General features: G+C 36.2%; 1 protein-coding gene across 3 annotated transcripts in view; it reads left to right on the forward strand.

Annotated features, from left to right (window-relative positions):
• CRACR2A (calcium release activated channel regulator 2A) overlaps positions 1-22,866 on the forward strand; it is a 1,193,169-nt gene that overhangs the window by 778,209 nt on the left and 392,094 nt on the right. For all 3 annotated transcript variants that reach the window (XM_044087573.1, XM_044087571.1, XM_044087572.1), the window contains exon 8: positions 17,686-17,781. In XM_044087573.1, coding sequence (XP_043943508.1) covers positions 17,686-17,781 — 96 coding nt within the window. The remainder of the gene's footprint in view (positions 1-17,685; positions 17,782-22,866) is intronic.

Here is a 22,866-nt window from a genome sequence, read left to right on the forward strand (position 1 = left end):
CAACTCATCCCACCCAAACAGCGATTTCCTTCAAATTAAAGTAGCACCCCTTCAATAACTAGTCTACAGCGTAGAGTGTTACTGACCTCTGTTTGCTCTTGGCAAACCAAACATGAACTGCACACTGTATTTACAATGTTGCTTGGCAGACATTTTAGAAATTGTCTATAAAGATCACCTTTATAGAATGCACAGATAAGTTCATTCATGTGGGTGAATGACCCTTTTTCTTCACATATTAACTGCCAAGGCATCCTTTTGTCTATGCAATAAGTGTAATTTGAAATGAGGGGATGGTTCCTGCTGTTTATCAATGACTGAACCACCCAATATAGCACAATAGGTTTATAGGTTCATAGATTAGTACTAAGCTAACTGCCCTTGCGAGACATTTTAGGTCTATCCAGTTATCCCTTGTGAGACTCAAACCCTGCACCTTGTGTTTGTAAGGCAAACACCTTAACCATTAGGCCACCCTCCCAACCCTCCCAATTAGATGTATCATTTCCTGAAACTTTTGTTACTACCAAAGAGTCCTCAACTCCAGAGTCCTGCAAATGATATAAAGCTTCTTTGATGGAGTCATAGGTGTGTAGATCACCAGGAAGCCAAATATTTATATTACCTAGGCACAGAAGTAACCACTTTCATTTATTTCTCTTACAGTTGTTTATTAGAGGCTGATATAACTCTGTACATGATCTGGTGTCCAGACAGTAGTCATTGTTGGCCCATATTCTTATTCCATTTACCCAAAATAAACTTTGCTAGTTGTCTGAAAGCCAGAAGGATTTTTTTTTCTTTCTGAAAACAATTAGAAAAATGGAAAAAATTAGTCATGGAAACTTAGACCTGTGCTCAGAGGGAAGAAATACTCTGTGGGGTTATTCAATTAGTAACCATTAAACATGTGTACCTCTCAGAAAAGAGATTCAGTCATTCATCTCATCCTGTTCAGGGAATCTTATTAGACAACTATTTTTCTGTCCATTTCTGTCCTCCAGATTAATCTGGTTGGCTTCCATATATGCTAATCAAGTTTCTGCAGCTTCCAACTGTTGCTTGATTGAAGCAAGCTCAGAGGTACTGTATGTGCAACAAGTTAGTCAGAATGTGGTCCATTAATGCTGATTTCATAGCTTTAATTTAATGGCCTGTCATATTCATGCAGTCCAACAATGTCGCATTCATATCTTGTAGTGCTTGCATTAAAAGATTAAAGTTTTTATCTAGCCCCTCCATGTTTATCATTCGATCTCGCAGCCATTATTTCTTGGAACTATAAGCTTGCACATCCAAAGTTACTGAGGATTCTTCAATGGTGTTTGATGATTTTTTTTTACTTTTATCAGCCTTTCTTTTATTCTTTCAGAATAATCCCTGAAAATTGGAATAGTTTCTTTGGTCCGCAAGACTATTTACTAGCAAATATTTAGGGCTCTGATGTCGTTTATTCAGTCAGGACAGAGGGAGCCAGCATAAATGCATGGTATGTCATGGCTGCCCCTACTGGAACTCCACACCGTGGCCATTATTTTTATTGCAATTGGACATCTAAGGTATATGCAATCAAAAAATGTTTAAATAATAGCAGGGAATGTGGGCTCTCTGTGGATGAAAATGACTGACAATAGCAGGGAATGTGGGCTCTCTGTGGATGAAAATGACTGACCCTGATGTCATTTTCTCAGGGCAAACAGCCATTATTCAGTCCATGCAGAATTGTAAATTTCTGTGAAGTTTACTAGAGCACTTTAGTGTGGCCATTTCTAACTTGGCCAGCCATCTGAGCAGGAGGAAGTCAGGAAAGGGTCTGTAATTACTGGTATGTGGGCTATCTGTGGATAATAGTGACTTCTCCTGTTGTACTTTGCTCAAGTTAAACAGTCATTATCCTGGTTTGCATATCTAGTATGCTTTTACTTGAGGCCTGATGGAATACTTTACTGTGGACATTTTAAAAACAGTCAGATATCTGAGGTATGCACATTCAACAAAGCTCCTATCGTTGGTTGTGGGAAGTATCTGTGGATGAAAGTGACTGACTCTGCTGCCATTCACTCATGTCTAACGGTCATTATTCTCGATTTGCAGAATTATTGGTTATTTGTATAAAGCCTGCTGTAATATTTTAATGTGGCAGTTTTAAACACAATCATACATATGCAATATGCAAAATCAACAAAGTGTATATAATTGCTTGGAAGAAAGTGACTGACATGACTGTCATGTGTTCATTTTAAAAATCCATTGTTCTGGTTTTACAGTTCCAGTGTGTATTTGTGTAAACCTACTGGAATACTTTACTGTGGCCATTTTAACAACTGTATCTGAGCTGAGTACACTCAATAAAATGGATGTAATTGATAGGTGTGGGGACTATCTGTGGATGAAAATTATTGTGTCTTTGGGGAGGAGGTTGTTGCAATGTAACAAGTAACATGTTGGCCACATTTTCTTTTACTTTCTATCTCAATCAAATATCAGCATTTTATAAAACAGGTGGCTATCTGTGGCAGTTTGGACAGAATGTGTGCAATAACGGTCTATCTGCAAATTGTTACAGTGAATATTGTTGCCATATTACAGTGCATGGTTCTCTGGTTGACGTTTTGTTTGAGATTCCTTTTGAGTGGACTGCAGTGTCTTCTCTGTCTGTGTAGGTTTTATCCATGTGTTCTGGTTCCTTACATCTGTTGTTTAAGGGGATTTTGACCCAGGCTTAGTAGGGGGAACTCCATCCATATCCTTATCCATATCCTCTGCTATGGGCTCCACCTAGTCATAAAACAGCCTTTCTTTGAGTTGTCTACTGATGGTCACTATAACTTGTGTGGTTATGGTGAAAGTGAATAATTGTTTCTTTGACTTTCCTCACAATCAAACCTCACAGACTTGCACAGAAGGTCACTATAACTTGTCAAGGAGCTGTGTACTGTCTAAGAAGAATACATTAGAGTGTGTTACTTTGAACATTATTTTTCTATTTCCTTACAATCAAACATCAGACCTGTATACAGGTGGCTATGTTTTGTAAGTAGAGGTAAGGATGCATGCTCCACACACACACACACACACACACACACACACACACACACACACACACACGCACGCACGCACGCACGCACGCACACACACACACACACACACACACACACACACACACACACTATATTGGACAACAACAAATTTAAATATATTACTGTGGACATTTTCCTTTTACTTTCATCTTACTCTAACATCAAAGGGCATGCAGAACATATCTGTCTGTTTGAGGATTATGGGGACACATATCACAGCATCACCTTGATGTATGCCTGTGGTCTTATGTTCTTCACTATTATCTGACTGTAACACCAGGATGGCAAACAGAACATTAGTATTCTGATGTACATTATCTACCTTCAGATTGCACTGAAATTATTTGGAAAGTGTTGTTGTCATCAGTCTTTAATTTTCTTATATCTCCAAATTTACTATCTATTCCATTACTAAGAAATTACTATTATTTAAGTATTTTGTTAAGTATTTTATTAAGTCCAGGTGTCACTTTACTCAAAGCTGTCTGACTATTAAAAAATGGCACCTTTAAAAAAAGAAATGTCTTAGCTTTTTAAAAAAAATATGTTATTGTTGTTTGTCTTTCGGCTTTTCCCTGTAAGGGGTCGCCACAGCAAAACTACGGTCCGCTAATGATTGCCAGTAGATTTTTACGAAACGCCGAGGTGCCAGCTCGACGCCCAACATTCAACGAAGGCACGCCCATTTATGCACGCATGTCTTTTGAACGCTACCCAACCGCGGGGAGGACATGCAGAATCCACACAGAAGGCACTCCCAAGCCCAGCCAAGAATCGAACGGGAGAACCTCTTGCTGTGAGGTAACAATGCTACCGCCATACCACTGCGGCATCTTAAAATATAAATTAATTTCTGTCCTTTTTTGCTGAGCATAATTTGACAAATCTGCCATTCTACAGTGTTAGTGGGATTGTTTGATTTGTGGAGATATAAGAGGTCTTCGACTACTTGATCCCTCATGACCATAAAGGCTAGTCACAGATCACCCCTAAGGAGTCTATAGGACACTGAATGAAGGGACTGTACTTCCAGCATCACCTGATAGCTCTTTTCTTTTAAGCCTGTGATTGTTTTAGTTAGTAACATCTGAGATCCCTCAAGTTGCTAGACATGCCTAGTACGACACATCCCTAAGGGATTAATGTATTGAATTGTAAGTCTGATCAGTGCAGAATCTAGATGGGTAATAATTTCTTGGGATCTAGAGGAAATACCATTTTTCAATATGGCTACCAGTGATGCCAGTTGGACTAATCTAATATAAACATGCATGTTTTAACATTAAAATATTCTTTGTTTTGCAAATATTGTATAGAATGATATTACCTTTTGCAGGGAACTTTTTACTCACTCCTCCAGATTAAAGCACTTCCCCTGATTAATTGATAAATACATACAGGCTGCTACAAAAATAATTGTTTGTTATTTCTAAGGCTTTGAATTATCCTTTCTACTGATGATAATGACATTACAATGTATACAGGCTGACTATATAAATACATAATATAGTATTAATATTAAACTAACTCATTAAGGAGAAAGCACTAAATTAAATGAAATAAATATTTTATTAAGTAATACTTTCTCAAACTGTGTAGACTATTGCTGCTTTTGCTTCCTTTATGGGCAGCCATAACAACTGTAAATCCTCCAGGCATTTAAGTGGTTCACTGTCATCTAATTACTTTGGAATACTTGCACATTGACCTTATATATTTGGCTACATGCCCATGAATTTTGAGTCATTTACAATACAATGGAATTTTACTTTAAAAGACAAATACATTTTCACTGCATATGATATATTAATAGTTATTTTGATAGTTTTGGTAGTCTACATATAGGAAATATTGCCGTCTTTTGTGGGTCTTATAAATTAAAACATTTAGTAGCACTGACCCAGTGTAACTATTTCAGTTTTGAGCTGAAGTGCTCAATACACAATTGTATCAATTGAGCTCAATTCTGAAAAGCTTTATAGAGTAATATGAAATCTCCATGCAAAAGTCTTTACCTTGGTGAAAATAATGATAAAGTTTTAATGTGAAAATGTAGATTATCTACAGCCGCATCTTCTGTTTTAGCCAGAAAAAGTATGAATCATTTAAGCCACTATAACTGTATGTACTGCAAAACACAAAGGAATTTTTCTATTCAGTTAGTGGTGCGACCAGACCAGTGATTACAGAGATGAAATGCAAACAGCAGCAGAAGCCATTTCACCTTTCTTAAAACTAGGGAAACTCCGTCTTGCGTTTATGCCAAATGGCCGCCTGTCCCCTCTGTATGGGATGACCTGTCTCTCTGCATGAAACCCATTGAAACCATTTTCCTATTTTTAGCACATTGGCTTGTGGATGATGCCTACTTCATCAGCCATCTTGAGATGATTTTAAAATAAACTTTCTTATCAACTAAAGTGTACTCCTTTTTATCTGTCACGTGTTAATACCACATTCCATCTCTGCTCTTGTTAAATAATATTTAGGGAGTCTTATGCAGGGGTGCAGAGTTGCTTTACTAACTTGACATCATCAGCACAGCTATGCAAACTCGAAATGTGAGCCATTCAGTTTAAATTCCCTTCTTTGAGTCGCCGTCTGTTTTTTCGACTGTACAGTTTCATCCATTGCTCCACGCTGCTCTGTGCCCTTGCTTTCTTCTAATCAGGCAGACTAATTTGTTCTTTCTGTCCTTTTTGTCTCTCATGTAATGCTTACTTGCTGACTAAGCAATGGAGGTAATCCTTGTTCTTCAATGTTGCATAAGTGTAGAATGGCTTTCTATGAACTTTCAGTCCCTAGCTCTCCACGCCCTTCCAATGCCAATAAGTTAAAACATGTTTAGTGAAAATATCATAGTAACAGTACCTTAAAGATGTCACCTGATAGACACAAAACAAAAACTAGTAGTAAATTGTTTAGTTGTATTTGATCTGTTGATAGAATAACTCTTTATCCGATATCTGTAATTAATACTACATCAACCTGAATCTAGCTTCTTTTATTTTTTTATTTCCTTGTACATTTCTAAACTGGTTATATCTCCTGGATCATGGCCAAAATATAACATAAGCATGTATTTCACTTGATATGCATACATACATATATATATATATATATATATATATATATATATATAGGTCTACCTGAAAACACCGAAAGTCCACAACGCCGACAACGAGAACACCGACACCGGAAGATCGACAATGGAGAAGACAGAAAGTTGAGAATCCCGACGCTGAGAATACCGACATGTTAAGGTAAGTGTGCGATAGGAATGGACGTTAGGGTCAGGATGTGGGTAAGGTAAGTATGTGATAGTGACGGACATTAGGGTAGGATGCGGGTCAGGTAAGTGTGTGATAGTGACGGACTTTAGGGTTAGGGTTTGGGTTAAGGTTAGTGCATAGACAGTTGTGTATGTAAGGTTTAGTGTAGGTTTGTAAGGTTTTTGGTGTGCTTGTGTTGTGTGTGGGTTTTTCGGGAAAGGTATTTGTTTTGTTGATTGTCGGGATTGTAGTTTGTCAGGCATGTGAAGTTTCATGTTTTTGAACTTTCGGTTTTGTTGTGTCGGTTATTTAGTTGTGTTTTGGCATGTCAGTGTTATCAGGTAGACCTATATATATATATATATATATATATATATATATATATATATATATATATATGGTTAAATATCAAAATGTGGAAAATCAAAATAATTTTCTAGCTTTTGATCAAACCGGTTTGCTAAAATTGGTAATGTGGACTTACCAAAATTTTGGAAATGGTAAAATGGAATTGACATTTGAACACCAGAAGTTCCAGTGTTGAAAGTCCGTGTTACCATTGTTTTTGCAGGGGCACCCCACACCTCCTGCATATTATATATTACAACTCCAAGATCACATTACAATGAAAAAGGGTACATTTCCCGATCCCCGCTGTAGTGCGATCTGTTGTCAGAACATCAATTCCATATTAGCAAATGCACACTACTATTCGCTAATATGGAGTCGAACATTTCCCGGATTGGCATTGCAAAAACTTGAAAATAGCCTTTTGACCTTCCCAGCCTCATGTAAGTGCTGATCTAAATTGTGATAGTAAACCTATACATACACATACACACACATATATATATAATATATATATATATATATATATATATATATATATATATATATATATATATATATACATATGTATAATTAAATGGATTTTGTCAAATCTTTTATTCAAAGCAGTGGCAACATTGTATTTCAATGTTAATTCATTTAAGATATTTTTACTTAGATATTTTGATACACAGGTATTTTCAGTAATGGTGATTCCTGTCATTCCATTTGGAAAACAAATGCTCCATCCAACTTTTAGTCTAGAAAACAACCCATTCTATAATTAAGATGTAGTGAAAAACCTTGGAAACTGGGAAGAAAACTTCCTGTTTTTTATCATTGTGTTGCAACAGTGGTCAGGAAATCCTTCTGTCTGGCACAGATGATTGCAAAGGATGTTTCCTGTATGTCCTAGGAATTCCTTACCCCTCTATATTCTGTGCTGATCAGGCCCATCATCAGATACAATGTCCCTTTTGGGATGTATCTTACTAAAAATATCAAGCAGTTATAGAGACTCCAAAAAAGATCATGAGCCTTAAGGACCTGAGTTACCAAGACAGTCTGAAGGCCTTGTCCCCGTATCCAGTGTCCTATAGCCTCTATAGTGTGATCTGTGCCTTGCATTGTAGTCCATTAGGTATCCAAATCAAACTGTCCCGCAAACAGTGGAACCAGAGAACTGAACATACTTCAGCAAGTAAATGAGTTACGGTAGAGAGACAGATTTTTCATTTAGTAACTGCCCCTTGTCCATATAGTAACTGCCCCTTGTCTGGAACAAATTTCCCCTCTGGATCAAGCAGTGTGATGCACTATCTTCTTTTAACAAGGAATTAGAACAATGAACAAGCCTGACAGTTTTACATTCATTAGCAAATTTATAGTGTGATAACTGCAAATTTGGAAAAATCTGAACGGCAGAGCAAACAGCAGGACATGAAGAATTACACAGCTACCAAATGACTACAGTGTAGAAAATGTTCAGATAAATGTGTATTCGTCTACCTAAAATGCAGACAACTCGATACCTAGGCCACGGCGTTTGGATTTATGCCAAGATTCTACACACTGACTGCAATTCTGAAGTCAGTAGTCAGTGAAAATGTTTACAGAAATATGACAATTTTGCTAAACAAGATCTCTATTCACAGGTAAAGATACCCACAAGATCAAGGCAGTTCTAGATATATAAAGTACTTCTAATATTTAGAAAAACATGTGAAAAGTCAAAGTGGGATTTATTTTGTTGCTTGAATGTGGGAAGATAAAGATGAAAGGAAGAAAGATGAATCAGGATATCAATCTGATATTCTAGCTAAACTGTTTATCCCAACGTTTGCAAAGCAATGAAGGAGGAAAGGTCAAGAGGGTTAGAAACAGATGAGAAGGCAACTTGGAATAAGGGAAAGAGCTTAGGGTAGATAAGCCCAAGAACTTCATAAGCTACACCTTCTACACATTAAGGGAACTGATAAATGTAATGGGTGAGGCCTCCTACATGTTGATAAATTGATAACTGTGATGGGTGAGGCTATATGGGCCCATTATCAGATCCTTGGGGGCAAATGTGGTACCAGAGAGCATGAGGAAATCTATGATCCCAGAAAGAAGCATAAAACAAGAAGCTATGTAGCTGTGCATCAACCCAGGAAAAGCCATGCAAAGAATACTCAGTGGCCAGCCTATCCAGTCCCTCGGATTGTATAAAAGATGGATAATATTAGTATGGACTCATATGGCAAAGGTCTTGTCAGTCTAACATGATCCATTCCTGACTGAGTCAATAGCCAAGTTTCAACTTGTTTGATATCGTGCATGTAAACCTCACTAAGACTTGGACATGACCCTTTTGAACAAGGGACTGTCACATGTTCCCTTGTATGCAAGTAATCCACTGGACATTGGGGTATGTTAATTTCCAGATTATATTAACTTGAAATTATTTCTTTTAACTAGTGAACAGAGTAATAATTTCAGTTTAAAAAAATGTTTTACCCCACTTGGTCTGCATTTGGTCGAAACCTTCGAATGAACATATGAGGACATTTATAGAATGTTGGATGGACAAAAAAAGTTATGCTTTATAATGTGACTAATCCAGAAGCTAAGAGCTAAGAGAATGTCATGAATTCTTGAGATTCATTGGTGCTTTGTTCTATATGTATTCTCTGTCAATATTTCTTTACTGCTAGTAATATGATGTTTCTTTCATATGTTTTACCATAATATAAATTGTTACACTTCCAATCATGTTTAAAACTCTTGTTAGTGGAGCTGTCTACACTTCTTATTGCCAGAAATATGATGCTTCGTCTACATGTTTTACCATATATAAATTGTTACACTTCTGTCAGTGTTTACATGTCTTGTATGTGGAGCTTTTCGCCCTAGGCCGCAGCTAAAAACGGGTACTTGTCCAGTTGGACTTTCCCACTAAACAAATGTAAAATAAAATAAAGTAAAATAAAATAAAATAAATAAACTGAAAACTATGACTGTTTTGGAATTAAATCTGCAGATGGGAGGCATTGTAGTACTAGATGGTTACTTTATTCAATAGAAATGAAAAAGCTACATAGTGTTGGTTCTACATATAAACCTATTAATAATGTGGAAGTAAGAGGTTATTTCAGATATGAAAGTAATAGTCTATGACTCATACTTAAGTGGCTTGATTAGTACAGAGCTATTTGAGTGCTTTTTTTTTCTCAGACAATTATACGACACATTTATAGACTTCCTAAACTACATAAACATCCCATAGAGCCACCTGTGAGACCAATTGTATCTGCCCATACATGAATAACAAAGCCACTGTTGATATATGCTGTAAAGGATCTGACAAATAAGTTGAATAAGCTACTAGATAATAAGCATTTCTTACAGAAACTTTTCATGTGGTATTCACAATAAATAATGAATGAGTTTTGATTTTGACTATGGATATAGAATCCTTATTCGCTGTTATTTCTAGCAGACTTGACATTGATAGCACCCACTGAATTTTAGCAACAGACCCTGAATTTTCAAATTCTAGAATTAGGTTAGTTTGCTCTCTCTGAGTTATTTCTAGAGAACATTGTACCATTTTTAATGATCAGTTGTTTTTACAACATAAGGATTTGTCAAGGGTTTACCATGTGTCAACATTATGCCAGCCTGGTATTGGTTGAGGCCGAGAGATAGCATGCATTTGGAGATTAAAAAGCCAATGGCCTTTGACTTTTTTGTTGTAGGTTTGACAATGACATATTTTTTACATGTGGAGGTGGTGACAGATTGCTTTTAGATTTCATCAGTGACCTGAGTAAAGTACTGAGATTCTAAGTTTTCATCCAATGCAGTTACATTTTCGACATTAAGACATATAAAACAAATGAAGGTAGTACTGGAAGTAGGTTATATAAATAAATGTAAACATGACATATGGTATATTTATACTTTAGCAGCATGCATCCAAGATACATGTATAAGAATATAGTTAAGGAACAGATAACTAGAGCACCACAACTTATCACAGACAATGGTCCAGTACCTTAAAATCTGTGTGCACTGACTGTTTGGAGTGTGGATATGACAGGGTTATAGTTGGTGAGATTGACAATGAGATAATGGCAGAGATACTTCTGTTAGACTTTACTCTGAAGATCGATACATCAGTCATAGTATGGGGAAAAAATAACAAGTCAGGAATACACTTAACTTATTTTAACAGTATGAAAGAAAACTGTGACATCATTAAAAGTAATTGGTGCATTCCTACCACTAATAGGGGTATAAAAGGGACAGGTAGTGATGTTCCTAGCTTCACATTTAAAAATAAGAAAATTTCAAAGAACAGTTATGCTATGTTTATGATGGGAGAACTAAACCAGTAGTGTCTGAAAGATTAAAGTGCACATCCAGTTAGAAAATGTGTACAGTGTAAATATTTTTTGCAGAGCATTATAGTCACCATATAAGTAAGAATGTTTATATAGTTAGTCATTATACAGACTGCACAACAGGGAGTGGTGTTTATTTAGCTGCATGTAAGCTATCTCCTTCGTTTTATTTTGGAAAAACTAATAGAAAATTGAGTAAATGCATAGAGGACATATTTTTGACATCAAGAAGAAAAATTTAAAAATGGACATAACTAAACACTCTGCAGAAAATAGTCTATCCTTTGCTATTTGATTTCAGGTTGTGGCTGAAAAAGGTCAATGGACGAGTTCACATAATCAATAAATAACTAAATATTTAACATTGCATGGAAAACTAAAAAATATGTTGCAGTGTACAAACAGGTGAGAGGAACAGCAAGCTGGCCACCTGATGGGATGTTGAAGGTTAAAGTTAAGGAATAAATATCAACCAGAAGGCCAGCAACTACAGGGTTCAGTCCTGTTTAGCATATTTAGGTCAGAGATCACAGTGTACCTAGAGAATAAACAATATTTTTGCTGATGGTACCAATACTGGATCAGTGATTAATGATAGAACAACCAATGTTAAATACAGCCAAATGAAGGCAATTTCTAAATCCATGGCAGTTGGAGTTACACACCCATGCACACAGACAAATAAACAAAGATACTTAGGCAAACACTTAGAAAAGCATATGTCTGTGTACAGCATCTGCATTTTTTTGTTTGAGGAATACACATCTATGCTGGCCATAGCAGAAAAAATACTTGTGTGTTATAATCATCGTGGTTGAATCCTGCTCAGTAGAGTAAGAGATTACTGACAAATACCAACATAATACTGGCATACATCTCCATCAGAGTTAAATATATCTATATATCTATACATCTGTACGTTTTCCTATCCTTTGTGCAACATTGTGTTCACTTCTGTTTGACAAGGTGCTGGAAACAGCGGACATAAAATATTAGTTACGGCTTGGAGGAATGATAATGAACAAGTGGAGAACAGACAGCTATGGATGTAAAGGGTCGCTGCATGAACAAGTGGAGAACAGACAGCTATGGATGTAAAGGATCGCTGCATGAACAAGTGGAGAACAGACAGCTATGGATGTAAAGGGATGTAAAGCATGATATGAACAAGTGAGACACACACAGCTATGGATAAAGGTCGCTGCTGCATGAACAGTGGAGAACAGACAGCCTGCATGAACAAGTGGAGAACAGACAGCTATGGATGTAAAGGGTCGCTGCATGAACAAGTGGAGAACAGACAGCTATGGATGTAAAGGGTCGCTGCATGAACAAGTGGAGAACAGACAGCGATGGATGTAAAGGATCGCTGCATGAACAAGTGGAGAACAGACAGCGATGGATGTAAAGGATCGCTGCATGAACAAGTGGAGAACAGACAGCGATGGATGTAAAGCATGAACAAGTGGAAGTGTGGAGAACATGGTGGATATGGAAACGCTGCATGAACATGAACAAGTGGAACACAGGCATGATGATAAAAAGGCGCTGCATGAACAAAGTGAGACACACAGACAGCTATGATGTAAAGGGTCGCTGCATGAACAAGTGGAGAACAGACAGCTATGGATGGATGTAAAAGGTCGCTGCATGAACAAGTGGAGAACAGACAGCTATGCTGGATGGAAAAGGTCGCTCGCTGCATGAACAAGTGGACAGACAGCGATGATGGATGTAGCTGCATGAACATGAACAAGTGGAGAAGGACAGGCATGGATGTAAAGGGTCGCTGCTGAACAAGTGGAGAACAGACAGCGATGGATTGTAAAAGGATCGCTGCATGAACAAGTGGAGAACAGACAGCGGATGTAATGAAACAGAACAGGACACAGCGGATGGATGTGCTACGGCTTCATGAACAAGTGGAACAGACAGCGATGGATGTAAGGCGATCGCTTTCATGAACAGGAGGAGAACAGACAGCTATGATGGAAAAGGCTGCATGAACAGTGGTGGAAAAGACAGCGATGGATGTAAAAGAAAAGCTGCATGAACAAGTGGAGAACAGACAGCTATGGATTCGCTGCATGAACGTGTATGTAAAGGATAAGCTGCATGAACGTGGAAGTGGAGAACAGACAGCTTGCAAAAGAAAAGGCTGCATGAACAAGTGGAGAACAGACAGACATGGATGGATAAAAATAACTGCATGAACAAATGGAGAACAACACAGCTATGGATGTAAATCACTGCATGAACAAGTGGTGGAGAACAGACAGCTATGATGATGGAGAGGGTCGCTGCATGAATGGTGGAGGAACAGACAGCTATGGATGTAAAGGATCGCTGCATGAACAAGTGGAAAACAGACAGCGATGTATGTAAAGGGTCGCTGCATGAACATTTGGAGAACAGACAGCTATGGATGTAAAGGGTCGCTGCATGAACAAGTGGAGAACAGACAGCTATGGATGTAAAGGATCGCTGCAGCCGATTGATGCTATAGGAGTGAAGGATGGTATTAGAGGCAACTCTTATGAGGAAAGGAAGATTTAAGAAGAATATCAGCAAGTGTTACTCCATAGAGTGGGTGACGGTGAATTGTGCATCTGATAAAAAGTTTCACACTAGGACAGGTGCAGCAAGGGTGGAAAGGGAGAAATGTGGCTACAAGAAGCTCATATAGTAAGATGGGCTGTGTGTCTTACTTGGTCAGTTACATAAGACAACATTACTTTGGCAAAGGCACACTGTAGATGACTTGAGGTCTCTGAATGAAATTTGGTTCCGCAGCAGATAACTAATGCATGGTTTAATGCCTTAACACACTCTGAACTGTACTGCACAACACGTTTTAAATGTGCTAATTCATGTCAAATCCCTTACGATTATGCTGATGAAAGTTGATCAGAAAACATTTGCAGTTTCATTAGCAGCACCAAAAATGTAAATATATCCTTTTATTTAACTTTGGCCCTTTGTGATGTTGAGTACAAATTGTTTGGATTTTAAAAAAAAATTGTAGAAAAACTTTTTTATTCATTTAGTGTCTGATGTTGATGTCCATTTGTCAATTGCATTACAGCTGCATTTTTTTAATGAATGTTAGGCAAAAAAAAAACACCAAGGTCCAGGTTACCACTGTAGAGCTTTATATAAAAACTTTGTTAATGAGGGCAACTGCTAATACAGAGATAAAATGCCAAACGAACTTTAACAGCAAATACAAGTTAAGCGCTTTAGTCCTGCCAGACAATGGGACTTCTTCAGAAGTAACAAAACTGTTGTCACCTTATGGTATCTAAAGTGCATTCAAATAAGAATCAAAAAGTATACGACCTACAAACACAAAAGAACAAATTCATGAGCAAAGTATCTTAACCAATAATGTTTACAAGACAATTGATAAATAGTTATTACTAGGGAAGAATGGGATAAAACAACTAAAGTAATATTTATCTTTGATAAAAGATAATTAATTCAAACATTATAACTTAGCTGCCCTTACTTTGAGTACACTACTTAAAGATAACATATCAGTCAAACCTGGGGTGGGGGGTGGTTGTGCTTGCAACCACCAGTTCACAAAATTCCAACTTATTTTCCCAAGTACCACCCCTAGGTTTAAAGACACTTGTTCCAAAACAAAGAATATGTACCGTTTGTTACCTGGCACAGTTTAGCATTTGCTTGTGCAGTGCATTATTATCATTGTGATTTCTTAAATCATAATAATGCTCATAAATGTACTTTTTAGAGCACATTCTGTTTTTCTAGTATAAAATGAATGGCATTCATCACAAAAAGCAAAAAAAGCAACGTAAACAACTCTGTTTGAAATACAGTCGCACTTTCTATTTAATTTAAACTCAAAAGGAATGGTGTTCAAATGTCTTCCTTCAAAAAATATATTTACACTGTGTACATGATCCACACTTAATCACGCCTTTAATATTTCTTTGAAAACCCATGGGGTCACTGTTTTTCCAGTATAAAAGGAATGGTATTTATCACAAAAGCAATGTAAACAACTCTGATTGAATTACAGTTGCACTTTCTATTTAATTTAAACTCAAAAGGAACAGTCTTCACTAGCAATATTACTTCTTTCCAATCTTTCCTTTACATTCATGTGCCTGTTATATGTGAACTGTGGACCCCCACCCACAACTTCACCACTATCTATGAAACTCCAGTTATTAGTTCAACTGTGAACTTTATAGGAAACCTACCTTTTAAATACTTGTTTGCAGTTTAATAGTAGCCACCTTTACCATTAACAAAATAGCCTGGTTAAAGGACAGATGGTAAGAGTTTCCCAAATAGTTTCTGATAATGAACAGTCTGTACTTGAAACTAATTAAATTATGGAAATGTTTACAAGTAGACATTATCCCATGGGCTTGTTCCAGGAGATCAAGTAAGAGGTCAGTGCAAAACAAAATGACAAGTTCTACCCCATTTTGGGGAGAAGAATTAGCAGGGAAAATACACGTGACCTGTACGTAAGATTTTCAACAGACTATTATCGTAAAGTACTCCCCAGTTCTAATTCTTCTAAGGTAAGATAAAAGGGTTAGGAGTAGGGACAGGGTTAATGATAACATGCATTAGTAAGGTGATGTAGGAGGTGAGGTTAGTGTTACTAAAATGTGGGGGAAAAACATTTAAAATGGCAAATTATAAGGTTACATTAGATTTGTGAAATATAACATCATAGTAAGTTTTAGTATTTCTGTCTGAAGGCAAAAAGTAGGTTTTTTGGCCCTAATGAATGTTCCAGCTGTATTTTTTTCCAGCATGAGGTTACAGACTGAAAGCTTTCCCATTCAATATTGATCTCTCTTAGTTCAAATCATAAACAATGTCAATTTTGTATATATAAAACAAAGATCACTAAAAAGATAACACAGGCTCGTAGAACACATTTCAGATACCACCATTCATAAGACTGCATTTAGTTTGGTAAATGCAGCCTTTACCAGAAAAGTAGGACATCACTGGTTCAAGTCCAGTCATAATCACATGATTACTTTTTCTACCTCATCTGTATTATTGATAGAAAAAAATGCATAAATACAATATTTGTTTGACAGACAGAGCAGTAAGAAGAGAAAATTTCATAGAGAGGTCTGTTCAAAGGTGTTTGTAAGCTATGTTCTTAGTCATCTACTGTAAAGAGTTTAATTTTTTTAGTAGAAATTCACAGATCACAGCCACCAGCTAGTTATCAAATTTTCAAAAAGCTTATATGTAAAGATAAAAAATCTAGGTTCTTTACATTTTGTTTCTGGGAATGTTGTTCAGACGCAGTCAAAAAAGTATGCTTTATGCAGTGTTGCATAAGCAAAGTCAGTCTACGTAGAATAAAAGCTACAAGCTGTTTTTGTTTGGTGAAACATTTGCTTACTTGCTTTTTTAATTAATCTTGAATATTTATGTTAGATGACCATTTTTAGTGTATTATTAAGTACTAGTAATAATCTTGTTTGAGAAGGATAATCAGGAAAAATATATTATTTTATGCAGAGAACATGCACAAAAACCGAATTCTTTTCATATCACCTTAATCAATATGTTATAACATTGTCCAGTCTGATTTTTTCACCATAGCAGATAGAAGGCATATACTTTAAACAATGAAGATCTCTGTACATATAAGAATTTGGAGGTAAAATTTATATTTAAGCCCCCTCCCACATACACACACACACATGGATGCACACACACACACGAGCATGCACGCGCGCACACACACACACACACACACACACACACACACACACACACACACACACACACACACACAAAAGCAGCTTAGTTTAAAAGTATTTTGAACCCACCATCAAGCTTTGCACATGGCATTACATAGTATGAAGTATGGATTGCAGTTTTAGTAGTGCAACAATTAGCAAGCTTGCTTTCGGTACAGAAAGCTGTGGGTTCTACTCCCACACAATGTGAAGAGATTGCTGACACTGTAGTGCAGCATGAGGGGGTTACTGCACTCCTGAATGTGTCATCCTTCAGATGAGATGTTAAACTGAGGCCCCATCTGCCTACATTGGTGGTAGGTGCTGTAAGATGTTTTATCTATCTCTGTGGCACAAGTTTTAAGTGCAGTGAGGTTAGGTAAAGAACACAACTGATTAAGGGTTTGAATCAGGCTACAGGATACTTAGGAGTTGGTTGATGACATGATGATTAAGGTGATTACCTCATAAACACAAGGTACAAAGTTTGATCTTCACCTTAGGAAATAAGACTAAACTTCAAAAGCCCCCACTGGGGTTTTTAGCCAAATAATTATCCATGAACGTATACTAGTTAGTTAGTCAATAAAACAAGCAATGCCTAACACATAACTCTCTGTTGTACTCTACAGGTTCTACCGTACAACTGTAGCACATCTGGTATATTGAGGGATACAGTCAGTAAGTTATTATTGGGAAAATACAGTCTAGAATTTTAAGTTGGAAAATATCACCTCATTTTGATGCCTTGGAAAAGTAAGGTAACAGCAGAGGATGAGGTACATAATTTGTCAATGAAGAGAAAGCTGTACTACGATGCTCAGTATAAAATATTTAACATATCAACTTCTTCCCCTTGTTGCAGGATTCTGAGAAGTTTCTGTCACGAAGTCAAGAACTGGAGCAGCATCTAAAAACCAAAGAGCAAGAAATGGAGCAACTGCTTCAAAAACAGAGAATGGTATGTATTTTCCATCATAAAGTATCTGAAATAATATTCTGGGATATTCAGTGTCCATTGAAGGTATTTTCAATCTTCTTGCATTAACATAAGTACCATTTTCAATTTGAAAACTTGGCTTTTTTTCATACTGTGCTTAATTATAGTCCATCTATGTTGTAGCTTTGGAAGAGATCTGAGAAACAGATTCTTACAAAGCAGGCAGGGAAAAAAAACATGCCACTGTGTAATTTCTAGAAATTTACTGCCCTCTATTATGTTTTGTTCTAGCATAAGGCTACCTCTCTTGGTCATCATCCGTCCCCAGCCCCAATCTATCACAGACTCACTCTGGACTTAAACCTAGTGCTGTTAGTTGCACATACAGTCGAAGAATAGAAAAGGAATGGTGCTGTCTGCAGCATCAGTGTCCTAGACACAGATTCTCCATATCTATTTGTCTTTTTCTTGAAATTCCCTAAAATTTGTGTCAATTACAATTACCTTCCACTGGCTAAGCTTGAAAAAGTTCCAGTGGGCTCAATGGTTTATATCAGTTAATAAACTCAGATTATGGAATAAGACAATACCCATCATGTCCTTGGTATCTGTGTTTACTGTATCAGTAAGTGCACAACCAAAAGTGTTTTAACTTGTAGTACATTCATACATTTGCATACATTTGTCTGCCATTTTTATTTATTTTTTATTATTTATTTATTTATTTATTTATTTTATCACACAAACTAGATCCAAGAGTAACAGACTCCAAAAACAAGTTCAGCTCCACAGATCCAACAGACCACGCCAGCCAGTAGTGTGTAGTGTTCTTAACGCAAAATTTTATTCTTAAACAATATAAAAAAAACAGCGTGCCACTGAAGTACAATGGCTTCTTCAGAGAACAAGTAACAGTTTTTTAAAATTGGCCACTTATACAACCTAAATGCAATATGTGTAATACACGTCATTTCCTTCCTACTTAAAATCTTTACAAACAAGTAGAATCCTATATGTTACTCATAGAAACTGGACCTCACTAATAGTGTTGTTCAGTTCTTTTTGAATTCAAAAAATATAAAAATATAAATATGTAAAAATATAAATGTATGTTTAAAAACAGAAGTATGCCCACTGGATACATAAATAGTTGTTTCTGCAATAGTGTGTGTAATATGGTATTCAAGAAACCGTTATGTGCTTCTGTATTAACATGAGTAAACTTCCTTTTGGATGTTCAATTTACTCTTTTCTTGTGTGCCAGTTGGCATTCTTTGTATTTTATAAAATAAATCAAAAGGGTATTTTTATAAAATAAAACAAAAATATATTTTTTAAGAATCGACCATATTATGGTCATATTATGGTCATTTTTGTTTATTCCTACCTATGTTATATCTGAAAAGTACCAAGTTATTATATAATTATAAATTTATAAATTTTAGATCAATGTTATATAATTAAAATGAAAATTAAATGTTGGATGTTAAATATGTAAGTAACCATGAGTATGAACCTTAGTTCTATAGTGTCATTACCTGTAGATCTATTACCTATTACTGCTGTAGTTGGTATTCTAATTTAGTAAAAATGTATCAAGTGTGAGAATGTGTTGAATGTAAGGAATGTGTATGAGTGTATATAAGAGGTGTGAGAAAATATGTAAATATGTGTTTAAACAGTTTTGTACCCATTCTACATGTATATAAATAATATATGTATATAAATTAATAAAATCCCGTTAGTATGATACTGTCTACTACACAGTTAGTACCTCAATTCAAGTGTTGTTATCTAAGATAACTTTTCAATTTAAGTAGACGTATGGAAAATGTATGAAAAATATGTACTTGAACAGTGTTGACCCATTATACATGTGTATAAATAATATGTGTATATTAATTAATAAATTCCGTTAATATAGTACTGTCCACTACACAGTAAGTACCTCAGTTCAAGTGTTATCTGAGATAACTTTTCAATTTAAGTATACAGGAAATATTACAATTATCATTTAAACCAGGAGAGTTGAAAGCATTTAGTTTTATTTGCCACTCCAACTCTTTGGTTTCCAAGATGATTGATGTAGGGCCACCTCTGGTGTTGTGGGGAATATGATCGATAGCTGTGATGTAAAATTTATGCCCTATATGTTGGTTGATGTGTTTTGCTAGGGCATTGTCGTTTTTTTGTTTCCTAATTGCGTACATATGCTGGTAAATCCTCTCCTTAAACTTACGGTCTGTTTTTCCAACATAGTACGCAGGGCAGCTATCACAGGTAGCAAGATATACAATGGACTTAGTGTCACAGTTTATCTTGTGACTGATAAAATATTTTTTACCATTGATTTGAAAAGAATTCCCTGTCTTGAGACTACTACACCAGTTGCAGTGCCCACAAGTGAACGTCCCTTTCTGTTTTGAAAAGGAGTCAACACTTGTGTTTCTTTCTAACAAGGTCTTTACATTTTTTCCTTTCCTGTATACAATTGTAGGTTTCATCCCTAGTTTCTCCAGTAATAACTTGTTGCTGGAGATAAAGAACCAATTCTTATAAAGAATAGAACAAATTTCTTTCGAATCTGTATTATATGTTGTGATGAAACTACAGGAATAGTTCTGCGTCTCATCATTGGTGTGGGTCGGAAGGGGCTTCAACTCTACTTGTGGTGTTCCAGTAGTGAATGTTAAAGCATTACTACTTTCCTTGAATTTATTGTTTAAGAGAGGTATGTAAAAACCGTTCTCTCTCTTGTTTCTAACCTCTAGTGTTAACTCATGAATTAATGATTCAGGATAATCTCGACTCTTAAACATGTCATGAAGAAGCTGGCATTCAATGTTGAATTGGGTTTCAGTGCTACACATCTTTACTGCTCTGATAAGTTGTCCTTTGACTATGGAGCGTTTTTGTTTGTATGGATGTTGACTGGAAAAGTGAAGAAGTGAATTACAGTAGGTTGGTTTTCTGTGTATAGAAGAAATCACAGACCCATCCTCTGTAATTTTTTCAAGTTTGACGTCCAAGTAGTCAATACTAGATGTGGAAAATTGATGTTTTTAAACATACATTTATATTTTTACATATTTATATTTTTATATTTTTTGAATTCAAAAAGAACTGAACAACACTATTAGTGAGGTCCAGTTTCTATGAGTAACATATAGGATTCTATTTGTTTGTAAAGATTTTAAGTAGGAAGGAAATGACGTGTATTACACATTAAGCACGTACATTTAGGTTGTATAAGTGGCGCCAATTTTAAAAAACTGTTACTTGTTCTCTGAAGAAGCCATTGTACTTCGAGTGGCGAAAACGCTGGTTTTTTTATATTGTTTAAGAATAAAATTTTGCATTAAGAACACTACACACTACTGGCTGGCGTGGTCTGTTGGATCTGTGGAGCTGAACTTATTTTTTTTATCAGACAACTAATTCCTTTAACTGCTTACTTTGATGGGCAATGATGGAGAACACTGGACTGAACTAGTGTCTTTGCATGACAGTTGAAGTGTTACGGCAAAAGTGTATTTGTATACATGCATGCTGGTGTCATATCATTTTATAACACGATCAAAAAGACACTCTTTCTTAGTCCAGTGCTCTCCATTATTGCCTTTCAGTGCACATTGGTGCAAGATGTGTTCTGTTAACTTTTAAGTGAATTGCTTGTGTTTAGTTAGCCAAGGTCAGAAGAGACAGGAGTTGTTCCTGTCACTCATTTAGCACTGCATGCCAGTAAATGTTCAAACTATCAGGTTAAAGGCAGTCAGGATGCCAGACACACTGTATTTGTTGCTTGTTCTGCACCTGTTTTCTGACAAACTTACTATAAGTTGCCACTTCTCCTTTCAGCTGCTATTATTTAAGTAGGTTATTCAAGTGATTTCATTGATTCTGAGTATATTAATTTCTCATATAATAAACACATTTCATTTACTGGTCTGTACTTGGAGGATCAGGCTGTTGTACACATCCACATCCATATATGACTTCAGAAACTCATAATATCAATTTATTAACGTGACAGTTCCTGTTGTTTTCAGTTGCAGCAGCATCCAGCTCATATACTTCATGTTAAGACACCTTAATAAATTATACACCTCATATACACCTCACCAGTTCTAAACTGGCAGTGCTCTCAATTCCCTTCTGTAAGGAAATGGTCAGTGTTTCAATGGCTACGCTTTTGCTTTATAGTACAACACAGTAACATTTACGGCTGTAATGGAGAAATCTTGAATGTTAATATTGAGTTACAATACAGTGGTGCAGCAGTTTGTGTTGTCACCTGTTTGATCCTCAGCTGGGGTTCCTTCTGTGCGGAGTCTGCATGTCCTCCCTGCATTCATGTGGGTTTCCTCCGGGTACTGTGCTTTCCTCCCACATTACAAAGACATGCATCTGGGGTATTTCTCCCTGGGCCTCTGCTGAAAATTGGCTTGCTCCTAGTCGGACTTTCCCAGTAAATCAATGTTAAATAAATAAATAAATATTCATAGATGTGACATACCCTCAGTCCAGTGTTCTCCATTATCATCCCTTGATGAATGGCCTCAATTATTTGCCACTATACTTCTAAGGCTATTTGCAGCTTTTCATTAAGGTCTGATTGGCAAAGACCTTTTATCTGTACATGAAAAACTACTACATAAGTAGCCAAGAAAGATGGCAGCAAAATGCATGCCTACTGCAGAATCATAATTGCAAGTAAATGCTCCATTCTAATTTTAAGGTAAATGTTTCATTCAAGGCAAAGTTAGACTGCATATGATTTTAGATCTATGTTCGGAAGGGTTTATAGATCAGCATAATACCAGCTGGAATATAAAAAGTCAATCTTTGCTAACATTTGCATTCTGTATGTGGAATATTTGCCAAACGTTTAACTATCTGAGAATTTTGGTTGTTGTTTCATCAACGTGAAACTGAAATTAATTGAAATACTTTTTTTTCACAAGTGTTAGCGCATCCCTGGAGTTGTTATGTTTAATAAAGGAGGGAACTGTTGTCTTGTACTTCTGGTGGGGAGATTCTCAATAAAATGTTACGAATCCTTGCTCTTTGTATTCCATATTAAACATCTGCAAGTAGAATTTAAAG

Source organism: Protopterus annectens, chromosome 11.part0 (assembly GCF_019279795.1).
Source record: "Protopterus annectens isolate FY-2018-M chromosome 11.part0, PAN1.0, whole genome shotgun sequence".
Taxonomy (NCBI): domain Eukaryota; kingdom Metazoa; phylum Chordata; order Ceratodontiformes; family Protopteridae; genus Protopterus; species Protopterus annectens.